The 27,016-nt window shown below is 40.4% G+C and overlaps 1 protein-coding gene across 1 annotated transcript in view; it reads right to left on the bottom strand.

Moving 5' to 3' along the window:
- The window catches only part of dner (delta/notch-like EGF repeat containing), a 97,858-nt gene that overhangs the window by 11,281 nt on the left and 59,561 nt on the right, over positions 1–27,016 (bottom strand). Inside the window, 6 exon segments of the mRNA XM_034216080.1 lie at positions 4,691–4,924; positions 11,962–12,075; positions 14,249–14,288; positions 14,290–14,403; positions 16,513–16,661; positions 20,606–20,769. Of these exon segments, the coding sequence (XP_034071971.1) occupies positions 4,691–4,924; positions 11,962–12,075; positions 14,249–14,288; positions 14,290–14,403; positions 16,513–16,661; positions 20,606–20,769 (815 nt within the window).

Below are 27,016 nucleotides of genomic sequence, written 5' to 3'. Positions count from 1 at the left end.
ATACATAAAAAAATATGACTGAGGATGCGAGGAAGAAAATAGATATCTGAATAATTGGAAAGAAGCGGTTGACTGCTCCGCACGGCAGGACACAGCGAGAGTGAAAGCTTTTGAATATACATGAGAAACATGACTTGTGGGGGGATTATCGACTCAAGCAATAACTTTTAAATATTCAGGAAACTTGTTTCTTGGGCTGAAAAAGAGCTAAAAAAAAGCCTAACTTCAAACCAATTAGTGATAAATAAAGTGGTGTACCTCAGGGATCAGCCCTAGGCTCCCTTATGTTTCCCCTTAATGAAATAATGTGCAAATATGGTATTAATTTCCCTTCTATTTTGATCAAACACAACTCTATGTACGTGTAATCCAAATGACCTTTTTAAAACTGCTAAATTTAGAGGCAGGTTTATCATGACATTTAAAAAAGGATGCATATGAACCTTTTGCTGTTGAATGCATACAAAAACGTGTTGAAGGTCTAGTCAAAAATGTGCATTTGTAATTCTTTATTTTTTTAATTTATTGCCTAACATTTAATTTCAGCATTTTTCATTTAAGGAATTGCCAAAATCCAACGTTATTACATGGCTTAGTTGAATACTCGATTCTGATTGGTCAATTTGGACACTCCAGAGGTCTCGCTAGCAGAACGTTGCTAAAGAGGATGCTCCTTAGTTACAGTATGTGGAGTCATATCAATCTGCAGAAAGATGTCCGGTCACTTTAACGTCTGCTGCGGACAACCATCAGAAAACACAGTTGAATACTTTTTGAAGAAGAAGACAGGAAGTAAACACCAAAGGGAACAGCAGAAGAAGACAGACAGGGAGTAAACACTAAGAGGAAAACCTTAATTAATTAATTTGTATTCCCAGAAAGAGACAGTAAGAAGCCGCTATGCTGCTGATGAAGGGGAATGAATGGAGGCATCAAGATAGAGATCCAGATGTTGATTGGCTCATATTAAACTGACAGACTGTATAAACAGAGAGCAATAGGGGCAAAGTGTCTCATTACGTTCATGGGCCACTGGGAAAGTAATCTATTTCCCAATCCCGGCTAGGTAATAGCAAGACAATGGATTATGAAAAGTCATCATTCCACTCAATTGATTTCATCACAGAGGCATCGGTGCGAGTGCAACGATCGCCCCTTTCTAAAAATAACTCATCATACAGACGGTGGAGAGTTGCTGCTGCTTTGAGGCTGAGACAAAGTCATCGTCTTTTCAGTTCTAACTAAGCTTTATATGCTGGTTGCAAAGCTGGATTAAGAGCGTTGATGAATTAGGAACAAGGTGTCTTTAGATGGATTTCTTAATGGCTCAAGGGGTCCGAGAGCCCACACTGGAAAAAAACAAGTTATACAAAATAATGAAAACAAGCTGTTTTCACTTGAAATAAGTACAAACATCTGCCAATAGAACAAATGAAAATTAGCTTGGTAAGAGAACTTGAAATAAGACGGGATATTGTGGTGTCTAGACATTTGTGTTAAGTTCATTGATTTAGTTCAGTCCTTTTGTCTTGTCTTGTGATTTCCTGTTGTATTTTGTAGTAACCTTTCCCCCTCGTTTCAGAGCATTCCTGCCCTTGTGTGTTTTTCCCTCCAGTGGGATTGTCAACCCCTCCCTTAATTGTTTCCACCTGTGTCCCCTTACCTAGTGTGTATATATAGTCTGTGTCTCCCTTTGTCCTGTGCCAGTTCGTCTTGTCTCGTCAAGCCTGCCAGTCATTCCTTGATCGTGTTAAGTATATTTTTGATAGTAGATGTTTTTGTTTAGAGTTTTGATCTTCCAAGTAAGCGTTTTGTGTTTTGACCTTAATTAAAAGACCTTGTTAATCCTGATCTGTTCCTGGTGTTGTGCATTTGGGTCCTGAGCCTTGTGACATTCTTAACAGATATTTAGATAAATCAGATCTTGTAATTAGCTGGTAGAACTCATTTTGAACTATATTTGACCAGAATCAGGAAATGTTGTGTTACAATAAAAGCCGCAAATACTCAAAACGTTTTCTGTTTTCTGATGTTAGTTGGTGATTTTAAAATAAATGTGTAAAACTATATGTGTTTCATCTGAGATACGACTCAAAATAAGATTATTTGACTTAACAAGATGATGCATCGTCTAAAAACAAGACCTGATATCTCACTGCAGTGTTACTTCTGAAGTTAGTATGTCTTATATCAGGTGTGAAGAAATATTCTGACTAGATATTAGACAAATATATATAGCAAGATTTCAAGTTTTTGTAGTGCAAAGGCATTAGCTTCTGATTTTTGGTTGGAAAGTGGAAGTGGTAATTCAAAAGTAAGAATGTATTACTTTGGCCCAAGGTCTGTTATAATGAAGTATCTATTAAAGTCCATTTCCCTTTTACATTACATCAAGTGCAATCAATCCCTGAAGATAATGTCTCAGAACAGCAAGAAACCTGCACCTACATTAGTTTTAAATAAGCCAAACCATGTTAAGTACTTTTTTGACACACATACAGCACCACAGCTTTCCCATGACTTCTTTCTATAGGATGTTGAATAGTATTTGTTGAGAGAAAGGTGAAGGTGGATCAGCTGTGGCAGGAGGCTTTGAGGAACAAAAATGACAGGTTTCCATCTCTAGCATGAACAACATACATTCAGGATCTGTCACGGCTGGAGGGCAAGGTACACAGTAGTGATGTTACGTATTGTGCCGAGGCTTCGGAGCGTGTGTCGAGTAATCCCCGAAGCTTTTTGTGAAGCATGTATCGAGGCTTGTATCGTTTTGGGCCAGTGACGTCATCGATGACAAACGAAGCCTCGCTGCTTGTCGATACCACGTGACTGCTTCAGGAAGCCATTCAGATCGGTTGAACCGTTGAACCACAACGCTCATAATACCCATGGATGTATGATAAGAACCATATTTCCCCTCCTGTACCCGGGCCCGGTGACACGATGGAATCAAGAGAGCTCAGACCCTCACTTATATAGAGGTCGGAACATGTCATAAGTATAAATAAATAAAAGTATAAATAAATGTAGGAATAAATACAGGACTAAATATATTTCAGTGTTTTCAGAAAGGTTTAGTGTACGTGCTGTGGCTCAGCTGAAAAGCAGTTGACTCTCAACCGCAGGGTCCCTGGTTCAACGCCTGAACAATACGTCTTTGTTGTTGTTTACAAAACAAAGTAAAAATAAGGCAAGGAAAAAAACACAAAAATCCCTCTGAACAAAGAACCTTCCAACAACATCAAATAATCCCACAAAGACCAACAGAAAAACCAGAACCTAAATGCACACAAACTAATCAACTGAACAAGACACAGGTGAGAGGGGAGGAGACAACACCGGGCACCAGGTGCACACAATCAGCAGAAACAGACAAGATGGGAAACACAGACAGGAAACCAAAGACAGAACCAGACATGACAAAAACAGACAGATCGTAACAGGATCTCTTTTGAACTAAAAGCCCAAATCTTGCCCTCATTTCTCTTTCTGAATTTACATTTATATAATGTTGTATCTGTGTGTCATCTTATGAAGATGGCTTGAAAAATTAATACAAAGTTGATAAACAAATTGAGAACAATTTTAAGTGTGTAAAAAAAAATGGTCCAAGAACCCTAAATTACATACTGTACATTCAAACGGGCAAATTCCTGCTACACACATTCTTCTATTATGTACATACGCTTTACATATATCCAGAGGTGGAAGAAGTACTCAGATCTTGTACTTGAGTAAAAGTAGAAGTACTCAGATCTTGTACTTAAGTAAAAGTAGAAGTACTCAGATCTTGTACTTAAGTAAAAGTAGAAGTACTCAGATCTTGTACTTGAGTAAAAGTAGAAGTAGGCCTACTCAGATCTTGTACTTGAGTAAAAGTAGAAGTAGGCCTACTCAGATCTTGTACTTGAGTAAAAGTAGAAGTACTCAGATCTTGTACTTAAGTAAAAGTAGAAGTACTCAGATCTTGTACTTGAGTAAAAGTAGAAGTACTCAGATCTTGTACTTAAGTAAAAGTAGAAGTACTCAGATCTTGTACCAGAGTGTACGAATGCTCTGTTAGAAGTAAAAGTCCTTCAATCAAAAATGTTACTCAAGGAAAAGTACAAAAGTATAAGCATCAAGTCCCTCAAAATTGTACTTAAGTGCAGTACTTGAGTAAATTAACTTAGTTACTTTTAACTACTGCATAAATTATAAAATCTTAAAACGAGATGAGCTGTCCCCCCTCACACCGCTAAGTGATTTTGGATAAACTTGGCACCTTAAGCCTTTACAAAAAGCACAAAAAACCTCACTGCTCACCTGGGACGCACAGACACCTGTAGCTGTTGCACACAAATAATAATGCAAAGTTGAACAAATTAAGAAAAATCGTGGAACAAAATTGTCGAAGAACTAGATTACATGCATTCAAATTAGCAAATTCCTGTAACATACGCACTTTACATACGCATTACATATATCCAGATTTTGTACTTAAGTAAAAGTAGAAGCACCAGAGTGTAGGAATACTCTTAGGTGAGATAAGTCCTTCAAAATTGTGCTTAGGTGCAGTACTTGGTTACATTTACTTTCATATAAATCTGAAAATCTTAAAACGAGCTGAGCTGTCCCATCTCTAAGTGACATTGGATAAACTCGGCACCTGAAGCCTTTACAAAAAGCACTTAAAAGCCCCGCTGCTCACCTGGGACGCACAGACACCTGTAGCTGTTGCCCACGCTGCGGCAGACCCCGTGGGCGCAGGGGTTCAGGGCGCAGAAATCCACCAGCTGGGCGCACGTGGCGCCGGTGAAGCCCGCCGTGCAGCTGCAGCCGAACCCCAGGGGGCCGGGACCCTGAGCGTAACACGTCCCGTTATTATGACAGGGGCCGGAGGCACAGGGGTCCACCTTCTGCTCACAGGTAGCTCCCTGGTAGCCTGCAGAAGGGAGAGGGAATGGTAGAATGGTATACTATCAAATAAATTACAATCTTCCTACCTCGGGCGTCAATATGCTGGCATTTCTTCTTGTGTTTTTTATCAAATCAAATCAAAATGTATTATAGCCCCAAATCGCAAGAAATGCCTCAAAGAGCTGTACAAAGCAAACAAAAACAAAATACAAACGTCAAAGCATAAAAACTATAAAAACATTATACATCAACATAAGTATTGCCATGATTTATGATTTTGTTTGTTTATATTTCGTATTTTCCGGTTCATATTTTAATTTTGTGCCTCTACTTGAGATGTTTACGTGCTTTAATGTTGACAGCGATAAAAGAGCGTAATTCAATCCATGCAGACAAAGCATGAATCTGGGGAAAAACGTGACTTGGGTTTGAAAAAGAGCACAACAATTTTTTTAAACCAATTAATGATAAATAAAGTGGTGTACCCCAGGGATCTGTCCTTGGATCCCTTATATGTTTCCCCTTAATGAAATAATGTGCACATATGCTATTAATAACTGCTAGAATCCACTTCAAGACACTGGTACTAGCCTACCATGCTGTGGCTTCCTACATCCAGGACATGGTTAAACCGTACACCCCAGCACGTGAACTCCGCTCTGCATCAACCAAACGACTCGCTGCACCCTCGCTGCGAGGGGGACCCAAGTTCCCATCAGCAAAAACATGTCGGTTTGCTATCCTGGCTCCAGGATGGTGGAATGAGCTCCCCATTGAAATCAGGACAGCAGAAAGCTTACACACCTTCCGGCGCAGACTGAAAACTCATCTCTTTCGACTCCACTTCGAGCGATAACATTACTAACAAAGCACTTCTCTTCAAGTTTGTATCTTCTTGGTCGAATGCACTTTTTGTAATGTAATGTAATATCACTGCTACTTTGATAAAACACATGTTGAATTTAAAAACGAGAAATGGCTCTCATTGTGCCTTTAAGCCTCACAACTGCCCACATTTGTAGAAGCAGCTGTGTGGATAATGTACTGAAACAAAGACATCAAGAAGACACCACCTTTTGTTCCTTCTTTGTTCCTTTTCTCATCATCGTTAGAGCCAAAAAAAACAGCAGCTTATCAGAGTATTAATGATTGCTTTTACAGGGATGTGTTAAAGGAGGATAGTTGTGTTTCAGTCATGCGTTCACTTCTCTTTGTTGGGTTCTTCACATCTTCTCATTAGTGTGCGAACCTCTGCTTCTCTCACCTATATCCTCCACATCTAAAAATAACTTCCTCCCTTTATTCTCCACCCCTTCTCCTCCTCTGCCTTCACTTCCCCACGAGAGCTGCCATTGTACTGCAGCGGGAGAAACACTACACTATATGAACACTAAAGTTGTGTGTGTGTGTGTGTGTGCGTGTGTGATTTACAGTAACACTGTAGTAGATTCCTGTGCCGACTGCATGGCGGTGCCAACTCAATTGAGCTAATGAAGAGATCTCTCTCAAGCTACCATTGATCTGCGAGACTTTATTTCACCGTGAGAGGAGGACATTTATCATTCGGTTGCAGAGAGGCAGGAGTCGGAAGAAAATCTCACCCGAATCTCTCTTTCTCTCTCTCTTTTTCACTGCTCTGCCTCAATCATATGCTTGCAAACACACATGTTCCTACATCTAAATCACATGTGTCAAACTCAAGGCCCGGGGGCCAAATCAGGCCCTTGGTGGATTTAATTTCGGCCCGCAGGATAATTTCTAATTACTATTAGATCTGGCCCGCTGGTATATTGCACGCACACCTTCACTCCATCCTGAGGGTCTCCTCCGCTCAGAGCCTGAGCCCAAACATTGATGAACTTGTACGATGTGAGGGTCTAAGGATAGAGGGTGTCGTTTTTTTAACATACTGATATTCTGAACAATCTGTGCTGTTGTATTTGCTGTAAAGTGTCTCTACTGTAGGCTATTTTTATGATATGTACAGCACTTTGGCTCGACCAAAAATCGTTTATAAATGTGTTATATAAATAAAACTTGATTTGATTTGAACTTGAACCCAAGATGAGATGCCAAGTATCTGAACTAGCATCACAGAGCAGCAACCTGAGTTTAATGGATGTTTCCTTCTGCACTTTCTCTCACGACAACAGCTGTTGTTGGCCTGTGGAGAAATGTAATCATAAGAAATGACTGAGGAAAAGCTGCAGATAGAGCCATAAGAAATGAATGCAACTGATTATTTAATGTTGTTTTTATAGGCAATAATTTAAGCTTTGTTAGTTCCAGGTTTAATATGTGCAATAAGTTCATTTCAATAAGTTCTGCAATAAACATTGAACCAGTCCGGCCCTCGACTAGTACCCATTTCTTAATTTTGGCCCACTGTGTATTTGAGTTTGACCTCCCTGCTCTAAATGAATGATTTGGTATAAAAGCTAAACAAAAATCCCTACTAATTTCTGTTTGAAGCTAATGCACCTGCAGGAATCTTGCTATTCTGGTTGATCTCCCTTAGCGTAAGTGTATCTGCACAAAGCAACGGCTAAATGTAACGTAATCTATTGGTTGCATCATGTTTTAATCCCCTGCTTTCATCTGTGTTTAGCAACTTAGCTCTGCATGTCATATTCCTCCTCTTGAGCTCAACATCTTACTGTTTGTTTGTCTAAATATCCACACAAACACACGCTTTGTGACAAGAGACCTGGCTGACTTAGAGGAGTGTGTTCTCACATGCCGCTGGCAGTCAAACCTGCCAACATTAAAAGCAGTTAACAGTTTATATTTAGCCGTCGCTCCCCCGCCCTGCGCTTTATGACTGGAGGCAGTGCTGACACCCACACCTCCTTTCTGTCAGTGTGTGTACGTGTGAGTGTGAGTGAAGTAAAGTTAAAATAAGTGTGAGCGTCTCTGTGGAAGAGTCAGAGTACAAAATGTACTTTAGCACATCTGTGGAGTTCATTTCGTTAATGGTGTTCGTCAGGGGCGGACTGGGACAAAAAATCAGCCCGGGGATCTCGACCGGCCCACTTCGGTACCGCTAGTACATTGTCAACGGGGGGGTGCTGGTGACTTATCCGACCGGCCCACCTCGGTGCCGCTAGTACATACCGCTAGTAAATTGTCAATGGGGGGGGGGGGGTGCACTTCGGTACTAATGAAGTCCTAAATGTGTGTTAAGTGGGATCCAAACAAAGAGACTGGTAGCGGCGGAAATGGATGCAGGAGGAACAACATTAATATTTGGAATTTATACATAAAGCACTCTTTGACTTTGGATTGTTAATAAATTCCTTCTTTGATATGCAATGAAGTAATGTTCTTTTATACTTTCAACTTTAAATCCATCGTTACATGTTATAAGAAAAAGATGTGTGGATGAAAAACGTATCTTCTACGTTTGATTCTGTGTTTGAAACAGACATCTGAAGCATTTTCCTCTGATGTGTTCATCAGTATGGACGAACATCTTTCTCTTTCTCTCTCTGTGCTTCTGTAACAAACACTGTTTCTGTCGATAAGGAGGACTTTAAATCGACTTCACTTTATTCCAGGGGTGTCAAACCTCTCGGGCCACATTAGCATCATGGTTGCACTCAAAGGGCCAGTTTTATATATAAGACTATATAAAAATACATATATAAATATTTAATCATATAAAATAATGTATATTACATTATTGCATTGGATTATTATCGGATAGGGTAATAACTATATCATTAACTACGTCTGAAAGCAGAAGTCTGGGGCAAATAATTGCAAGTCCCTTCAGTGAGAATGTCACAAAATTATTTAAAAAGAAAAGCCAAATTCTGAAGAAAAAGAAAGTCAAAATCAAAAAAATAAGTGACATTTTGAAAAAAAGTCAAATTCAGAGAAAAAGGCAAATTTGAGATGCATTGTGGGACATGTAGTTTATGGGCAACGTGCTTCTGTAAATCGGCATGTAACCGTATAATAAACATATTATATTCTTTGCAAGCTCTTGCGGGGCCACATGAAATGAAGTCGCGGGCCGGATTTGGCCCGCGGGCCTTGAGTTTGAAACCCCTGCTTTATTCCCTTGAATCGTAAATTAAATGTGAACAATATGATTTTCAACCTTTTAAAAAGATCCAGTGGTGTCAGATAGCAGTCACATAAACGTTGACCGAAACCTTTCCAGAACGATGGAAAAAAGGGATTTTATTTATTTATTAGTGTGTGTTTTCTTCTCTGTGAGTGTTGTTCAGCTTTTTCACTCAGTTATTGATTGATCATTTGTTCAACAGCGTGCCGTGTGCCGAGACATCCTCATGTATGGATTTCCTATTTTGAGGTTGAAGGCTAAGATGGCCTTTTTTTGGTGCATTTCCATCAGATTCTATTTTCAACATATTTTGCATCTGTGTTCATCAAGGGCGAACACTTCCTTTAGCGACTCCTAAGGATTCTTGAAATTGATTATGCTCAGGTTTAACGGCAGATGGTGTTTTATTCAGTACAGATTGTAAAGTAAAGTGCATTTACTTCATTTGACTATTGATGCTTTATTACAATCTTCCATACACTTTATTAAAACAGTAAATAATTTCCTCTTTTCACCCTCTGTCTGAAACCAGAGTCTGCTCTGATTGGTTAGCTGGCCGGCTCTGTTTTGATTGGTCGACCGCTTAGAGATGTCCCGCCCCTTACCCTATCACGTACTATGTGTTGGAGCGCTGGCCAATAGTAGCGTGAGTGTTATAGTGATGTCATTATGTTCCAGAAGTAAACAAAGGAGTCCAATGGAGGCGTTTCAGGCAGAGGGATGGAGGGGGGATTTTAGCCTTTGCAGACCATTTACATGCACTAAAACCTATATAACACATTACAGGAAAGGGAACAACCCTAAAGAACATAATAGGGTATCTTCAAAGTAAAGACGCCAAATAATCGAATATTTTTCATGACATCTTTAAAGGGCCGCTTTTGACAAACTCTCGCACTGATTAAAAAGTGATGGCCTTCTCCTCACCCCTGTTTCTCTCTCGTTAAGAAGACACACGAGTGATGGATTATGAATTCCTCTCCTCATTGGAGACCTTGTTTTTCTCCAGCTGCACATCAGTCAGTGTGAGCACGGCCTCCTCCAGTTTGAGAATAAAGTGACTGCCTGGAGCGGTATGTACGGGGAACAATGAAACCGCCTCCATCTGCTGTTCCTTTATTTATGTGGCCAGGTCCATTGTTAGCTAATGTTTTCCCTGCATTCTCTGTATATCCCCACTCTACATACGCAGTTCACGATGTACGCCGGGCTCTTGTGGAGAAACGCTGCTCTGGCAGAAGTTTTTGCGGTCACAGATTTCCCCGGAGAGGCGGATGCAGGTCGCTGAGGCTATGAAGACTAATTAGAATAGAGAAGGAAGGTTTAAATTAAGCATCTCTGTGGCACAGATACTGTTAACCCGCAGCACACACCGAGCGGATAATAACTGGATTCAGACAGCCGAAAAACACACATACGGCTGCTGGATTTAAAGAAAAATCTGTCTCTTTTTACTCTTTTTTCCCCATGACACACCAACGAGACGCTTGAGTTATGTTATGAGTGTTAATATCTTAGAAAGGACACCAATGCCTTTAATGCATTATTACTTATATTGCGTTATAATTGGCTTGAAGTACACTTATTTAAATAGTAATAAGGACTTATTCCCATTCATAATGCTTCATAAAAAAACATTTTTAAGAATGCTTTTCAAGGGCAAGTATCATATCATATGTGTAATAATAATATAATAATAATAACACAACATAGCGCTTTTCCCACTGCTCAAAGACACTTTACAGACAATCAGAGAAGAGCGTAAAAATAAATAATAATACTGTGTTGTCATTCTCATGGTTGTTATACATTTGGATTAAAATTAAAACCACTTTATTAATCCCTGAGAGTAAATTCACCCACACATGGGATGAGATTAGACATTATGTATCCCATTAGTTGTTGTTGTGAGCGGTTGCAGTGCAAAGTAGGAAAGGATACTTTCTTGTTGCCGCTGCTTTTAATTGAACTATTCACATCTTACACTGCACTGTAACTTTGATGCATGTACCTGTGTTATTCATGTTTTATTATCTTTGCTTATTAATGTTTCCAATGTGTTTAATGCTCTTAAAGGTGGGGTAAGAATGGAGAAACCAGCTCGAGTGCGCTAGAATTTGAAAATACACAACCGGAAACAATCTGCCCCTTCCTTCAGACTTCCTCACAGAGCCCCTCCTCCAACACACATGAACGCGCACATGACCAATGAGGGCACGAGATAAGTTTGTGCCCAGATGGAAGGCTGACAGGCAGGTAGGCCATCCAGTTACTTTACCCGGGCCGGCTCAGATGATTGGTCGTTCTTTTTACAGCGCCACGGCTTCCACAGATGAATTTTTTTATGTATTTATTGTCAAAGCATTTAATGTATTCATTGGCGCGTTGGTCATCAGATCAAGGGGCGTTGGTGAACTCCAGTTCGAATCCCGCCTCGGCCGTCACTGCGTCAGGCCGTCGTGTCCTTGGGCAAGACACTTTACCCGCATTTGCTCCTGTGGGTAATGTCCGCAGTAATGACTCTTACATGTCTAATATGTGTAATGTGTAATCGTAAAGCGCTTTGAGCACCTGTAAAAGCGCTCTAATAAAAAATGTAATGCATTATTATTATTATTATTATTGCTATCGGGATGTTAAGAGCATTCCATGGAATATAACAACAAGTGTTTCTGAAATAAATGACATACCCCACCTTTAATGTCTTTCATTTTTGTAAAAGCACTTTGAATTGCCTTGTGTTGTAAAGTGCTAAATAAACTTGCCTTGCCTATATGTAGAGAGGAAATCAATGAAATTGGTAATGGTAAGAAATACAAATATGTATAAATTGGGTCGCTGTATAGCCGGTAGAGCTGACGACCCATATATTAAGGCTTGGTCACCGAGCGAAGGACCTGGGTTCGAATCCCGCCTGGGACAATTGGCCGTCTATCTGTCTCTGACTCACCGTTTTTTAAAAGCTAAATATGAATAAATAGTGGCGTTACCTTCGGGGCAGTAGCAGCGGGGCCCGGCCAGACTGCTGAAGCACGTGGCTCCGTTCTTACAGGGCTCAGAGACGCAGTGATCCACCAGCAGCTGGCAGCGCTCCCCTTCATAACCTGACACACACACAACAAATAAAGATTATAATCAGACTCCTTCATTCAATTTGGCCAGATGCTGCCAAAAGTGACCCGATTAGGCTAGAACATATAGAAGAACAAAGTGAAGAAGCACTACAAAGGCATGATGTGACAATAATATGATACAATACAGCTTTATTTATGAAGCACTTTAAAACCTCCAGACCAAAGTGCTGTACACTCAACAAAACAGCACAGCTCACACACCATAAAACAAGTCAAACACAATAGACAATTTAAATGCAATAATTCAACGGTGTATTTTCTTTCTTGCTTTTAAAATGTTTGAGGAATGATTTCATTATGTTTACTTTGATGTAAATGTTTGTCTGTTGTCTATAATATAAATGTTATGTGAAGAGGAAGAGTACCAGCTAAAAAATTACAATGTAAATAATCCATCAATGTCCGCAAAATGCACTTTTATCCAGCACCTAGTTCAATTAAATTGGTTGTTTTTTCCCCCTGTTTTTCTAACACAGCTGCTCACAAAGGGCTCTCTGATGTGGAGCGACAGCCAATCAGTGGTCGGCTCCAACATTTACCTTCTGACCTTCACTTCAAGTCCATGTCGTAAAATGTATCTGACAAGGTCAAAGGTTTAAAGCGATCTCTGCTCCTGTGCTCTTATTCAGAGATGTTCGACAATATGAGACCTCACAGTTTGACTGAGACTCTTTAGGAACTGCGATGGGAACACATTTAATCGAGTAAGAAACAACATTCTGTCTAAATCTAAGATTCTGAACTTCCAAAATTGGTTTATCTATTTGTTTTCTGCTTATTTGTTGTAATGTAAACTGTTGGGAAAATACTGAATGTCCTCTTCCAATATGAGAGTAACATGATAACAAAGGTTTCCCAACTGTAGCTGTGAACATGACAGGATGTGTGATTACCTAGAAGAGCATCAGGACTGTTTGAGGCAGATGATAGCTATGTGATTAACATGATGATTCAGCCTCTATGGAGATAGACATCAAGCATGCTCATTTCTGACGTGGAGCTAATCTGAAGTAAACATTGAATACTGCTTTCTATTCCTCCATCTTGTGACTGTGTAACTCCCTCTCTTGGATATCAGCATGTGAAGGACACTGCTCAGGAACTAGTTGATGCTCTGTATGTGATGACTGCTTCCATTCTGGAGAGGATCACAGATACATGGATCCTGAGGTTGAAGCCAGTGATTATTAAAAATGTTAAGTATTCAGAAAAAGTGAGCATTTTGATAAAAAGTGAGAATTTTTTGAGATTTTGATAAAAAGTGAGGATTTTGAGATTTTGATAAAAAAGGGAGAATTTTGAGATTTTGAGAAAAAGTGAGGATTTTGAGATTTTGAGAAAAAAGGGAGAATTTTGATAAAAAGTGAGAATTTTTTGAGATTTTGATAAAAAAAAGTGAGGATTTTGAGATTTTGAGAAAAAGGGGAGAATTTTTAGATTTTTAGAAAAAGTGAGAATTTTGAGATTTTAAGAAAAAAGTGAGAATTTTGAGATTTTGAGAGAAAGTGAGGATTTTGAGATTTTGAGAAAAGTGAGGATTTTGAGATTTTGAGAAAAAAGTGAGAATTTTGAGATTTTGATAAAAAGTGAGGATTTTGAGATTTTGAGAAAAAAGTGAGAATTTTGAGATTTTGAGAAAAAGTGAGGATTTTGAGAAAAAACGGAGAATTTTGAGATTTTGATAAAAAGTGAGGATTTTGAGAAAAAAGTGAGAATTTTGAGATTTTAAGAAAAAAGTGAGATTTTGGGATTTTGAGAAAAAGTGAGGATTTTGAGAAAAAGGTGAGAATTTTGAGATTTTAAGAAAAAGTCAGAATTTTTTGAAAAAGTCTGAATGTTGAGATTTTCTGAAAAAACTATTTTGTGACTGTGTAACTCCCTCTCTTGGATATCAGCATGTGAAGGACACTGTTCAGGAACTAGTTGATGCTCTGTATGTGATGACTACTTCCATTCTGGAGAGGATCACAAATACATGGATCCTGAGATTGAAGCTCAAGCCAGTGATATTTTTCTAACATACACACACACACACACACACACACACACACACACACACACACACACACACACACACACACACACACACACACACACACACACACACACACACACACACACACACACACACACACACACACACCTGGTGGGCAGGTGCATGTGAAGTTCCTTCCTTCCCCCCCCCTGCCTCACGTCAGTGCAGGTGCCGTTGTTGCGACAGGGCCGGTGGTGGCAGGCGTCAAATTCTTCGCAAAAGATTCCAGTGTAGCCGTCCTCACACTCGCAGAAGAAAGTACTCTGCAAAACACACAAACACACACACACACACACACACACACACACACACACACACACACACACACACACACACACACACACATCAAATCAATGAGCCTTGAAGGTGAAACAATGGGAGAAAGAGAAACTTGTGAAATGGGAATAATGAGACTGCTGATTATAAAGTGATTCAGAAATATAACCGCGCAGTAACAAGAAGCAGTGACAGGCGAGGCGCGAGATAATGAGGAGCTGAGCTTAAAGACAGAAACCATTCGATGATCTCCGCAAAACACTCCCTTCACTAGTGTTTGGATAGTTTTCAAGCATGTCCAGCGAGTCACTCCATGTCTTTTGGTTTAATGTGCATGTTTTTTTTTATCCTAAAGGGGGCTAGACACCAAGACCCACATGCATTCCTGACTTTCAGATAATGAAATTTGTCATTTGTGCGACTGGCTTTTGTTCTTTTGATTTTTACATGACATTTGTCCAAAGCTCTAAGTCTCTGTTAAAGGTGGGGTATGTAATTTTGGAGAAACCAGCTCGAGTGCACTAGAATTTGAAAATACACAGCCGGAAACAATCTGCCACTTCCTTCAGACTTCCTTACAGAGCCCCTCCTCCAACACACACAAATGCGCACATGACCAATGAGGGCACGAGATAAGTTTGTGCCCAGATGGAAGGCTGACAGGCAGGTAGGCCATCCAGTTATTTTAGCCGGGCCAGCTCATTGGTCGTGCTTTTTACAGCGCCACGGCTTCCACAGATGACATTAACCCTAACCCTTTTAATGTATTCATTGCTATCGGGATGTTGAGAGCATTCCATGGAATATAACAAAAAGTGTTTCTGAAATAAATTACATACCCCACCTTTAAGTGAATCCCAGAAAGAAGATGTATTTATTTTTCTGCTATACATTTGTAAATAATGGCAAAAAGGCATCGCTGGACGCACTGATGAAGCTGCAGTGACAATATCAGGTATTTGAAACATCGCTTGTGCAAAACAGCAAATCTTGACTGAAAAGAAAACTATATTATTTAACTGCAAGTATTTGGATGCTTTATTTTGAATTTCGATGTGTCTCCTTACCACATAGCCTACATCTCTATTTGAGGACTCACTGCCTCTATCACTGTCATGATGTATATATTTTTCATTTAAGTTCTGTGTTATTTTTGAGATGTTTATACGTCATTCTTCTTTTAATTTTCACATTTTGTGCAATGCCTTGTTTAACCCTCCTACTGTCTTCGTTCCCCCTTACTTTGGTGTTCGCGGTCAAATTTGACCGGTCGTGTTTTAACTGCTATTACATTAACACAAAAACCATTAATCATCACCACATTTAATTTAACACCCTTTCAAACTGTAAATATTGTATCAGCCTACTGGTATACATGAAACACTGCAGTAAATATACAAAGAATAGACACTGAACATGTATTGCGTGTGCCAGGTGTGATCCATGTGGGGGAGGGGCACATAAGAGCGGGAAATGTGTCAAGTTGTTCAGTGTGTGTGTGTGTGTGTGTGTGTGTGTGTGTGTGTGTGTGTGTGTGTGTGTGTGTGTGTGTGTGTGTGTGTGTGTGTGTGTGTGTGTGTGTGTGTGTTATCTGATCTGGATGGTCACTAATTCCTTTTCTTTATGGCGGTCATTTTTGACGGGAACACCATGGTGTTACAAAGTTGACTAAATCATCCAAAATGCAATGAAAGTGTGATCAGCAATTTGATATGTTCAAAGGTCTACTGTGAAGGATATCATAAAGCCTTAATGCAATCGAATGTAAAACAAAAAAGTTATGATTGATGAAAGTAGTAAATCGGTCAGATTTGACCCGAAGACAACAGGAGGGTTAAGAGCTGCTGTGACGAAAACAATTCCCACATTGGAAGCAAATAAAGTACATCTTATCTTATCTTTAACTTAATAGATTTCCAATCAAAGTATGAAATAATACTGCAGGATTCTATATTAGTTTGTTTTATGTTTATTGTCTTTGACTGTTTTTAAATGCCATATTATAATGTGTTTCTGCTGCACGTTGAATTGCCTTGTGTTGAAAGGTGTTATGTAAATAAAAGTGCCTTGCTCAAAGTTGCCACTTGATGTCTCACCTCAGAGGGCTGCGTGATGCACTTTCCCTTCCCGGAGCACTGAGGGTCGCTGAAGCTGCTGCCGGGCTCCACGCAGCTGCTGGCTTTCACCGTCAGGTTGAGACGCAGCGTGACCTCCGGGGCTGTGGGGGTGCCCACGCGCAACACACCTACAACAGAACAGGCCTTTTATATTTTCTTCACTCGTTTTAAAAGTATGTCCTGCATTGGCATGATTAACCCTTAGATGCATAAGTGGGTCTTTTTTGACCCGGTGAGGTGGTTTTCTTGAAGTATCTTTGTAATTACATTTGTTTTATCATTTCATATTACAGCTATTCCTCAAAAAACATGTTTTGGATATCACGACATTCAAATATTTAATTTACATTTTAAGAAATTACTAAAGCTTCCATAAGTGGGTCAAAAATGACCCGCATGCATTTTCTATGGGATCCTTTGGGAAAAAGGTTTTTTTCAAAATGTAAAGAAAATGTCTAAAATTATAAATAGTGAAAAATGAAATATAAAATATTTCTAGTGTGAACCAAAATATAATACTAAATATTATACAAGTGATTTTTCTTAACCAAAATGACAAACATGGCATAAAAACACATATTATTCTAATACGGGTCCTTTTTGACCCACTTATGGAAGAGTGTAGGGTCCAGTCACTCGTGCATCTAAGGGTTAACAACAATATCCTAATATCTTTGTGGGGAGAAATATTGACCAAATGAGAGAGGTTCATTATAATGATTTGCAATCCGACATAATTTTGAAATGTGCTTTTTATTAAAGAAGAGAGATATGTATTCAAATAAACATAGTTGAGATTAATCCATGCTGTAGGCTGATCATCACAATCACATCACAACTGATGATAAAATGCCTTTACTTGCATTCTGTCTAATCTCCAGCAGGGGGCGACTCACCTGGTTGCAGAGATGTCAGATTGTATCGAAGTCTATGAGAAAATGACCCGACTTCTGACTTGATTTATTATCCCAGTTAACATTGTCCTGATGAGTTTATGGTCTCAATCTCTAGTTGGAATATGTTTGCAATTCATCAGAATGTTCATTTTGCAATTAAAATGTATATTTAAAGCAAAATTGACAATAAAGCAGGTTTTGCTGTAGTCTATGAGACACATTCCCCTACTTATTATTTTATGTTTTACCTTAAAAAAATCATTTGTATGACATTTGGTAGTATCAAGTCCTCTTCAATACAGAATGACTCTCATTTTGTAAATAATTTTCCCATTTAGAGTAAAATAGATAATAAAATAGCTTATGCTTTATGGCGGGGCTACCACTGCATTGTCCAGTCAGGATGCTCTCTGTGTTTTAAAACATACATTGTAACATTTTGTTGCCTACAAATGTGTTGTTAAATATTTAATCGTACTTTTGCCCTTGTGTCACCATCTTGTTACAGAAAAACAAGATGGTGACGGACAAAAAGACAGACTTAAAGCTTCAAAACCATCGTCTACAAAACAATGGGTTACGTCCCTGTGACTACAACCATTTATTTCATACAGTCTGTGATTTTAGGACAGATATGTAATGACTCTTTGCCTATAAAGTACACCTTGCTGCCAACGAAGCAATTACCACGTGTAAAAGTGTTGCAGAGCTGATGCAGGTAGCTGTGTGACTAAAATAGAGTCCAAGCCTCTCCGTCTCGTCTCTCTGGATCTAGAAGTTCAGAACACCTCAAATAACATCTTCAATCAAACCTGACAGCTACACGGGATAAAAATAGCCTCATAGTGAACATTAACGGACACTTTTTAAGAGCCTTATGCGAGCCAATGAGCAGCGAGAACACAGATGACGAGACTTTGACGACGCAATATATCCTCAGCCAATCAGGAGGCAGACAGAAAAACTTGTGCCGAGCGGTGGCCTTGCAGAGTCACCACTCCATCACATTCAGACACAGTGACGTAAAAGGAAGGAAATGTCATGTCAACGCTCCTCCCTCCTGACTGCATGCATCTTATTCTTTCTGTTTGACCTTCACTTCCCTCTGTCCGTCTCTTTCATCCCTTTCTGTCACTCCATCTCTTCTCGTTTCCTCTTATCTGACTCTTCCTCTCTCCTTCCACCCCTCTGATTTAACTCCCCAATGTCATTTCTCCCTCTCTTCCCTTCTCTGTATTTTCCCAGGCGATGCAGAGGCACACAGAGTTAGACGACATGTCAAGGTCACAGCTTAGTGAAGCAGCATCAGGTATGTCGAGCACACACAAGGTTAAACAGCCTTTCTGTCAAAGATAGGGACTCACACCATGTTTTGGCACGATGGTGCGACTTATCTACTCACAACATCTGTTTGTGTGTAGCTCGGTTTTAAAACACAGATGGAATATCAGCATAAATATCTGTTGTTTTTTCCAATATGCAAATCAAATATTCTGACTGATATGCAAATGTACGATTCTCCCCGTCCCCAATGACATGTCAGGAATAAACGCAGTTAATACCATTTATTTAAATTCATTAATCCTCAGAGGATTTTTTTGGCTCAGTTGTAAATTTGCTTTTTGGAGGCATTTTAAAATGTTTCCTTATTAGTTTGTCTTGATGGGTGAACAAATTCAATAAAGTAGTAAATGAAGTGTTATTCAAATTATACATTGTGCGTAACATTTAAAAGTTATAAATACCACAGCCTTTGACCCACACGTTCACACTTTGATGAAGTAGAACAGTCAGTGGGATGTTGCGGAAAATGGTTTTGAAGACTCGTTTTTGGTCACCATTTTGGCGGCCGCCATCTTGTTTTTTGGAACCAGAGGTGACACAAGGAGCAAAGCAAACTTCAATGTGGAAAAATATTAACTTTAAAGACTTGTCTCCACTATCCTGATCTGCTTGACATTAATGTGGGAAGCATTATGTAAATAAAATAATGTAAATTGCAACTTTTAAAATATTTGTTGAACACAAAACCAATTAAAGGCTTATTTATAGCTTGAATTCAACGCCTTTAAAGACCGCCCTAACTTGACAACATCGTGTAGCCACTCAATCGAAAGGTAGCCCCACCCTAAAGCATACCCTGATGTATTGTCTATAGGTGCTTTCACACCAAGAGGCGCATTCACACCGCAGTACTTTTCCCACAAAGGTTCATGAGAACTTAGTTCATCAGAACTCTTTAGTTCGCATGAAGTAAGTACAGATCGCGTTCACACCGGAATAAGTCCCTGAGGGAGGATTAGGCAAATGAAACCACTGACGTCACTTCTTCTTCTTCTGCTTTGGGTTTACTGGCAGGCCGCAAACCACTTCACGGCGTATACTGCCACCCGAAGTCCCCGGCCGGAAGTCCCCGGAGTGGGGGACTGGCTTCAGTAGAAGCTGCTGGGACTCCCAGCAGCTTCTACTGAAGCCTTCAGAGTAAATCGCCAGAACGCCGACACCTCCTCATTTCCACCGCTCCCATGTTTACTTTTGTGTTGCCATAAGTTAGTCTCTCTGCGTTTGTGCGATGGGCTAATGCTAATAATGCTAATGCGAGGATAATAAAATGGCGGCTTCACAACACTTATTTGGAGTTTTACGGGGCGTGGTTTGCAATCCGCCCAGCCAATCAGACATAGGAACCTTTTTCTCCCACGAAATTACCTGCTCTCTAGCAGGGACGGAAAAGGGGGTGGAAAGGTTCTCATGAACTAAGTTCTAGTTCCGGATTTTTTTGGTGTGAACGCACATTTTCGTAAATATATCGGAACTATACTGGGAAAAGTACTCTGGTGTGAAAGCGCCTATTGTTACTCTAAATAGGACCATAAATTGCTAAATGAACATTATGCTGTATTGAAGAAGACTTCAAACTAGAGATTGACACAAAAAAACTTATCAGGAAAATGTTTTCTGAGATGATAATTCCAGTGAGAAGTTGGGTGATTTTTCTCGTAGTCTTCCATACAATCTGAGTTGTTTTTGCAACCAGTGGAGTCGCCCTCTGCTGGCTATTATACAAAATGCAGGTTTAAGACACATCCACATAGCATTACCTTTCCAGACCTGGATATTTTTGCTTGATATGAATACAGTTTTTTTAAATGTGTTGAATATGCACAACGTCTTACTGAGGAAGTAGTTCTGCCCCAGGGGCAGGAAGTGGTCCGGCACCACCAGTCCGTCAGCGCCCTGCAGGAACCATATGGTAGTGCCGTTCAAAATGGAGGAACGGAGGAAACCGTCTTCATTCACACGCCACAGAACTGGAGCTCCACTGGCGTTCACCACCACCCTAGAGGGGGAGAACAAAAAGCAGGGGAGGGAGGGAGGGATGAAGAGAGGACATTCAGGAGAATCACAAAGAAAATCTTAACATTGTGGGCTTTTATAAAGTTTAGCCAGGGCCGTCATGCAGACTGTGTGGGGCTTCATCTTGCGGAGGGTGCCGAAACTGAGCCGAAAATGCGCTTATGCGGCGCAATTAGTGTGGCGCGGCACGGTTTCGCCGCTGCGAGGCTCCACTAGCACCCCCCGTCCACGCTCGCGAAACAGAGGGCCTCATCATATAACTTTGCGTGGGGCCTCATGTTGGCCAGGGACGGCCCTGAGTTCAGCCCAAATTACAAATTCAGAACAGTCAGAACAGTTGTCATGATCTCTTTTCACTTGGTGACAGTGAAACAGTTGGGATTGGAATTGGGCTAGATTCTCACTTCATGATTATTGTGGACAAAAATAATTTCCAATAATGGTATTATCATCATATCTATGGAACATTTTAAAGGACATGTTTATCGCAAATTACTTAACAAACTTTGACCTTATTTATTGTGCATTTTGTGTTTTTTTGAGAATGTATTAAACTTAAAATACTGGTGTAAGGATGTGGAAAGATATCCAGTAAAAAATGTCCCAACAACTGCCAACACAATATTATCATATGTATATCATTACAATTATATCAGTATTTCCTACTTTAAATATCAACATTTTCATCAAAACTGGAATATTGCAACACATTTACTTGCAATATTAACTGTTTAAATAATGGATATTACCAGAAACATGCGTAAAATATTAGGACAGCTTCAAACTGCACCAATATTATATCGCGAGTGAACAATAGCATCACCTTGCTAGGCATCTCAAACATGAATTAAAGGTCAACACTTTGTCCTGTGTTTGAACCGTGGCGGATGATTTAAGGACGCTCCTCCTGTTTGCCCAACAAGGCATTATGGGTAAGGGGTTGTGAGTAATGGCTGTCAGTGTTTGGACTCAGTGGGGGGGATATTAGTTCCTGTGGAAACACTGTGACCTTGATGAACACGAGTTGTGAAATACAGCCAGTGTGTCGGAGCCTATCATCCATCAGGAGCTCAGTACAAAAAATAGTGGTTGACTGATATGAGAGCAGGGTGCTGACGGCCGATATATAATGCTGGTATATTGTTGTTGACTTTTAATAATAAATGTTATTATTATTAGTTTTAAGAGATACAAAATTGCTGCATCTGACTTAAATGTATGTGTACCTTTTCTAAATGTATACGTATTAACAAAATAAAAGTACATAGCTAGACAAACAACTACAAATTCATAATAAGTCAAGTTTTACTGAAGCAGTATACCTTAATGCTCCTCCTGAGATGAACCCTTTTTATTCCAGGCACTACATGAGTTTTCTTCTCACCAACCCTCAGGCTATCGAGGGATGATTAAGGGCATGATCTCATAATATTGTAATATATCGTCTTTGAAACGCTTAAACTTGACTTGAAAATCTAAATCAAGAAATAATGCTAATTCCAAATAAGTAATCCTAACAGCCGAACTGGTCTCATTTGTTTTCTATCTGGATGTGTGAGAGGATCGCGGAGAGAAAAGGGCGCTCTTGAGGAGAGCGTAGCGCTGCATCTGTAAACATGAGAGCAGAGCAGCCGGCCCCCTGCTGGGCCCCGAGGAGGAGAAGAACAATGAGGGCCATGTTTCTGCGAGAGACACTGAGATCCAACATCTGCCATCCCGCCGAGCAGACATCAAACACGAAGCCGAGTCACCGCTCTCACAGCCGAGAGGCAGCCAGGTGGTGAGAGAGAGAAGTTTTTATAATAGTACTTTTATTTGTTCTTTTCATTTAAAGATCACCTATTACTCAAAATCCACTTTTTCATGTCTCTTCTACATCAACATGTGTCCCCTCTTCTTCATGTCTCTTCTACATCAACATGTGTCCCCTCTTCTTCATGTCTCTTCTACATCAACATGTGTCCCCTCTTCTTCATGTCCCTCCTACATCAACATGTGTCCCCTCTTCTTCATGTCTCTTCTTCATCAACATGTGTCCCCTCTTCTTCATGTCTCTTCTACATCAACATGTGTCCCCTCTTCTTCATGTCTCTTCTACATCAACATGTGTCCCCTCTTCTTCATGTCTCTTCTACATCAACATGTGTCCCCTCTTCTTCATGTCTCTTCTACATCAACATGTGTCCCCTCTTCTTCATGTCTCTTCTACATCAACATGTGTCCCCTCTTCTTCATGTCTCTTCTACATCAACATGTGTCCCCTCTTATTCATGTCTCTTCTACATCAACATGTGTCCCCTCTTCTCCATGTCTCTTCTACATCAACATGTGTCCCCTCTTCTTCATGTCTCTTCTACATCAACATGTGTCCCCTCTTCTTCATGTCTCTTCTACATCAACATGTGTCCTCTCTTCTTCATGTCTGTTCTACATCAACATGTGTCCCCTCTTCTTCATGTCTCTTCTACATCAACATGTGTCCTCTCTTCTTCATGTCTGTTCTACATCAACATGTGTCCCCTCTTCTTCATGTCTCTTCTACATCAACATGTGTCCCCTCTTCTTCATGTCTCTTCTACATCAACATGTGTCCCCTCTTCTTCATGTCTCTTCTACATCAACATGTGTCCTCTCTTCTTCATGTCTCTTCTACATTAACATGTGTCCTCTCTTCTTCATGTCTCTTCTACATCAACATGTGTCCCCTCTTCTTCATGTCTGTTCTACATCAACATGTGTCCCCTCTTCTTCATGTCTCTTCTACATCAACATGTGTCCCCTCTTCTTCATGTCTCTTCTACATCAACATGTGTCCCCTCTTCTTCATGTCTCTTCTACATCAACATGTGTCCCCTCTTCTCCATGTCTCTTCTACATCAACATGTGTCCTCTCTTCTTCATGTCTCTTCTACATCAACATGTGTCCCCTCTTCTTCATGTCTCTTCTACATCAACATGTGTCCCCTCTTCTTCATGTCTCTTCTACATCAACATGTGTCCCCTCTTCTCCATGTCTCTTCTACATCATGTGTCCTCTCTTCTTCATGTCTCTTCTACATCAACATGTGTCCCCTCTTCTCCATGTCTCTTCTACATCAACATGTGTCCCCTCTTCTTCATGTCTCTTCTACATCAACATGTGTCCCCTCTTCTTCATGTCTCTTCTACATCAACATGTGTCCCCTCTTCTTCATGTCTCTTCTACATCAACATGTGTCCCCTCTTCATCATGTCTCTTCTACATCAACATGTGTCCCCTCTTCTTCATGTCTCTTCTACATCAACATGTGTCCCCTCTTCTTCAATGTCTCTTCTACATCAACATGTGTCACCTCTTCTTCATGTCTCTTCTACATCAACATGTGTCCCCTCTTCATCATGTGTCTTCTACATCAACATGTGTCCCCTCTTCTTCATGTCTCTTCTACATCAACATGTGTCCCCTCTCTTCATGTCTCTTCTACATCAACATGTGTCCCCTCTTCTCCATGTCTCTTCTACATCAACATGTGTCCCCTCTTCTTCATGTCTCTTCTACATCAACATGTGTCCTCTCTTCTTCATGTCTCTTCTACATCAACATGTGTCCCCTCTTCTTCATGTCTCTTCTACATCAACATGTGTCCCCTCTTCTTCATGTCTCTTCTACTTCAACATGTGTCCCCTCTTCTTCATGTCTCTTCTACATCAACATGTGTCCCCTCTTCTTCATGTCTCTTCTACATCAACATGTGTCCCCTCTTCTTCATGTCCCTCCTACATCAACATGTGTCCCCTCTTCTTCATGTCTCTTCTTCATCAACATGTGTCCCCTCTTCTTCATGTCTCTTCTACATCAACATGTGTCCCCTCTTCTTCATGTCTCTTCTTCATCAACATGTGTCCCCTCTTCTTCATGTCTCTTCTACATCAACATGTGTCCTCTCTTCTCCATGTCTCTTCTACATCAACATGTGTCTCCTCTTCTTCATGTCTCTTCTACATCAACATGTGTCCCCTCTTCTTCATGTCTCTTCTACATCAACATGTGTCCCCTCTTCTTCATGTCTCTTCTACATCAACATGTGTCCCCTCTTCTTCATGTCTCTTCTACATCAACATGTGTCCCCTCTTCTTCATGTCTCTTCTACATCAACATGTGTCCCCTCTTCTTCATGTCTCTTCTACATCAACATGTGTCCCCTCTTCTTCATGTCTCTTCTACATCAACATGTGTCCCCTCTTCTTCATGTCTCTTCTACTTCAACATGTGTCCCCTCTGGGGAAAGAGACTCTGAAAGTTTCAGGAACAAAGATTCTCTCTCCTTTTGTCCTGATCCATTTCTATAAAAACCTGTCTGAAAATGAGCGGATCAGATTTTGGCCACTTTATGATGTCATAACGATGTTTTGTCTTGTGTAACCATTAGCCAATCAGCAACCAAGGTAACCCCCCCCCTTATCACCTGAATCTCCTCCTAGAGCACCATTAGGCGCGTTCACACTGGAGTACTTTTCCCGTTTAGTTCCGTTAGTGCCTGGAATTTTGCGATCACACCAAAAAGAGAACTTAGTTCAGAGAACTTTTACCCCATTTTCAGTGCCTGCTAGAGAGGTGGGACTATCCTGGGGAGAAAAAAGTATCAATTTCGATTGGCTGGGCGAATTGCAAACCACGCCCAGTAAAACTCTGAAAATGTTTGTGAAGCCGCCATTTTATTTGCTCGCATTAGCATTATTAGCATCAGCCCCGCGCACCAACGGAGAGAGACTAACTTATGGTAATACAAACTAAAACATGGGAGCGGTGGAAATGAGGAGGTGTCGGCATTCTGGTGATTTACTCGGAAGGCTTCAGTAGAAGCTGCTGGGAGTCCCAGCAGCTTCTACTGAAGCCAGTCCCCAACTCCGGGGACTTCCGGCCGGGGACTTCGGGCGGCAGTATACGCCGTGAAGTGGTTTGCGGCCTGCCAGTAAACCCAAAGCAGAAGAAGAAGAAGTGACGTCAGCGGCTTCATTTGCCTAATCCTCCCTCAGGGACTTATTCCGGTGTGAACGCGATCGGCTCTTAGTTCCATGGGGGCACTAAGTGCTGGCACTAAGTATGGCAAAGTACTTGGTGTGAAAGCGACTATTGTGTTCTTTGTAACCAAATGTCTCTCAGAGGGGCGTGGGGAGGGGCTCCTTATTGTCATCTAAAGTAACAGACAGAGAATCAGCTCTTTGGAAACAGGGCTGAAACAGAGGGGATTATGGGTAATGCTGAATGAATGATGAAAAACAGTATAATAGGGGACCTTTAAAGAGGACAAAACACCGTATTATTCTGTGTCTTTGTAGGGCACCATTTAGACCAAAGCAAATTCCTCGTATGTGTGAACTCACTGGGTAATAAAAACGATTCTGATTCAAAGAGGCTCCTCGCTGATTAAATCCCTCTAAATGCCCCGTTAACCTGACCTCACACCCACGTCTGAAATAATCTCTCTCATATTTATAAAAAAAAGTCATTGTCCTCTCGACCTACGCGCAACAGCTTTAATGAATGCCTGCAAAAAAAAGACCAATAATTATTATTATTACCTCTGCAGTGTTTTTCATAATGAAGCTGAAGGAGCTTTACAGTCAAGAAGATTAAAAATAGCTGATGCATTATACGTGTTATACATTTGATAGTGTTAATTAATATATTTGATGGTTGGCAAGTGGAAACAGACCTCAAGCTGTTTGATCTATTACTGGAAGATTAAATACAGGAGCTAAAATAACAGAGATAAATTGGTAATCAATGTATCCATAAAGTGGCCATTAAGAGCCTTAAAAGTGAAAACTTGAGCCAATTTTAGATCCTTAGAAAAGGCGTGCTGGCCACAGTTCACATAAAAGCAGATATTTTAGGTAAGTTGGAGCATCACAGGTGAATTGCCTGTGATAAAATGTTACATTTAAAAGGAAGCTGAGTCTGAAGGTGAAGCTATGAGCAGTAACTGATCATTTGAACTGAAGACATTTGCACAATCCTCTGATAATTTCACACATTTTTGTGCATTATACTACCACTTTAAAGGTCCCATGTCATGGCCATTTCTGCTGATCATAATTCCATTGTTGAGGTCTACTAGAATAGATTTAAATTGTGCAATTTACACACATTGGTTTCTCATACAGCATCTCTGTATAGTGTGTGTATTCACTCTCTGTCCTAAACGGCTTGTTGGAGCTCCTGCCCCCCCCCCCTCCCTGTGAGCCCA

Source organism: Gymnodraco acuticeps, unplaced genomic scaffold, assembly GCF_902827175.1.
Source record: "Gymnodraco acuticeps unplaced genomic scaffold, fGymAcu1.1, whole genome shotgun sequence".
NCBI lineage: Eukaryota > Metazoa > Chordata > Actinopteri > Perciformes > Bathydraconidae > Gymnodraco > Gymnodraco acuticeps.
Note: the sequence above shows the minus strand (reverse complement) of the source record. Positions and strands in the feature narration are given on the sequence as shown.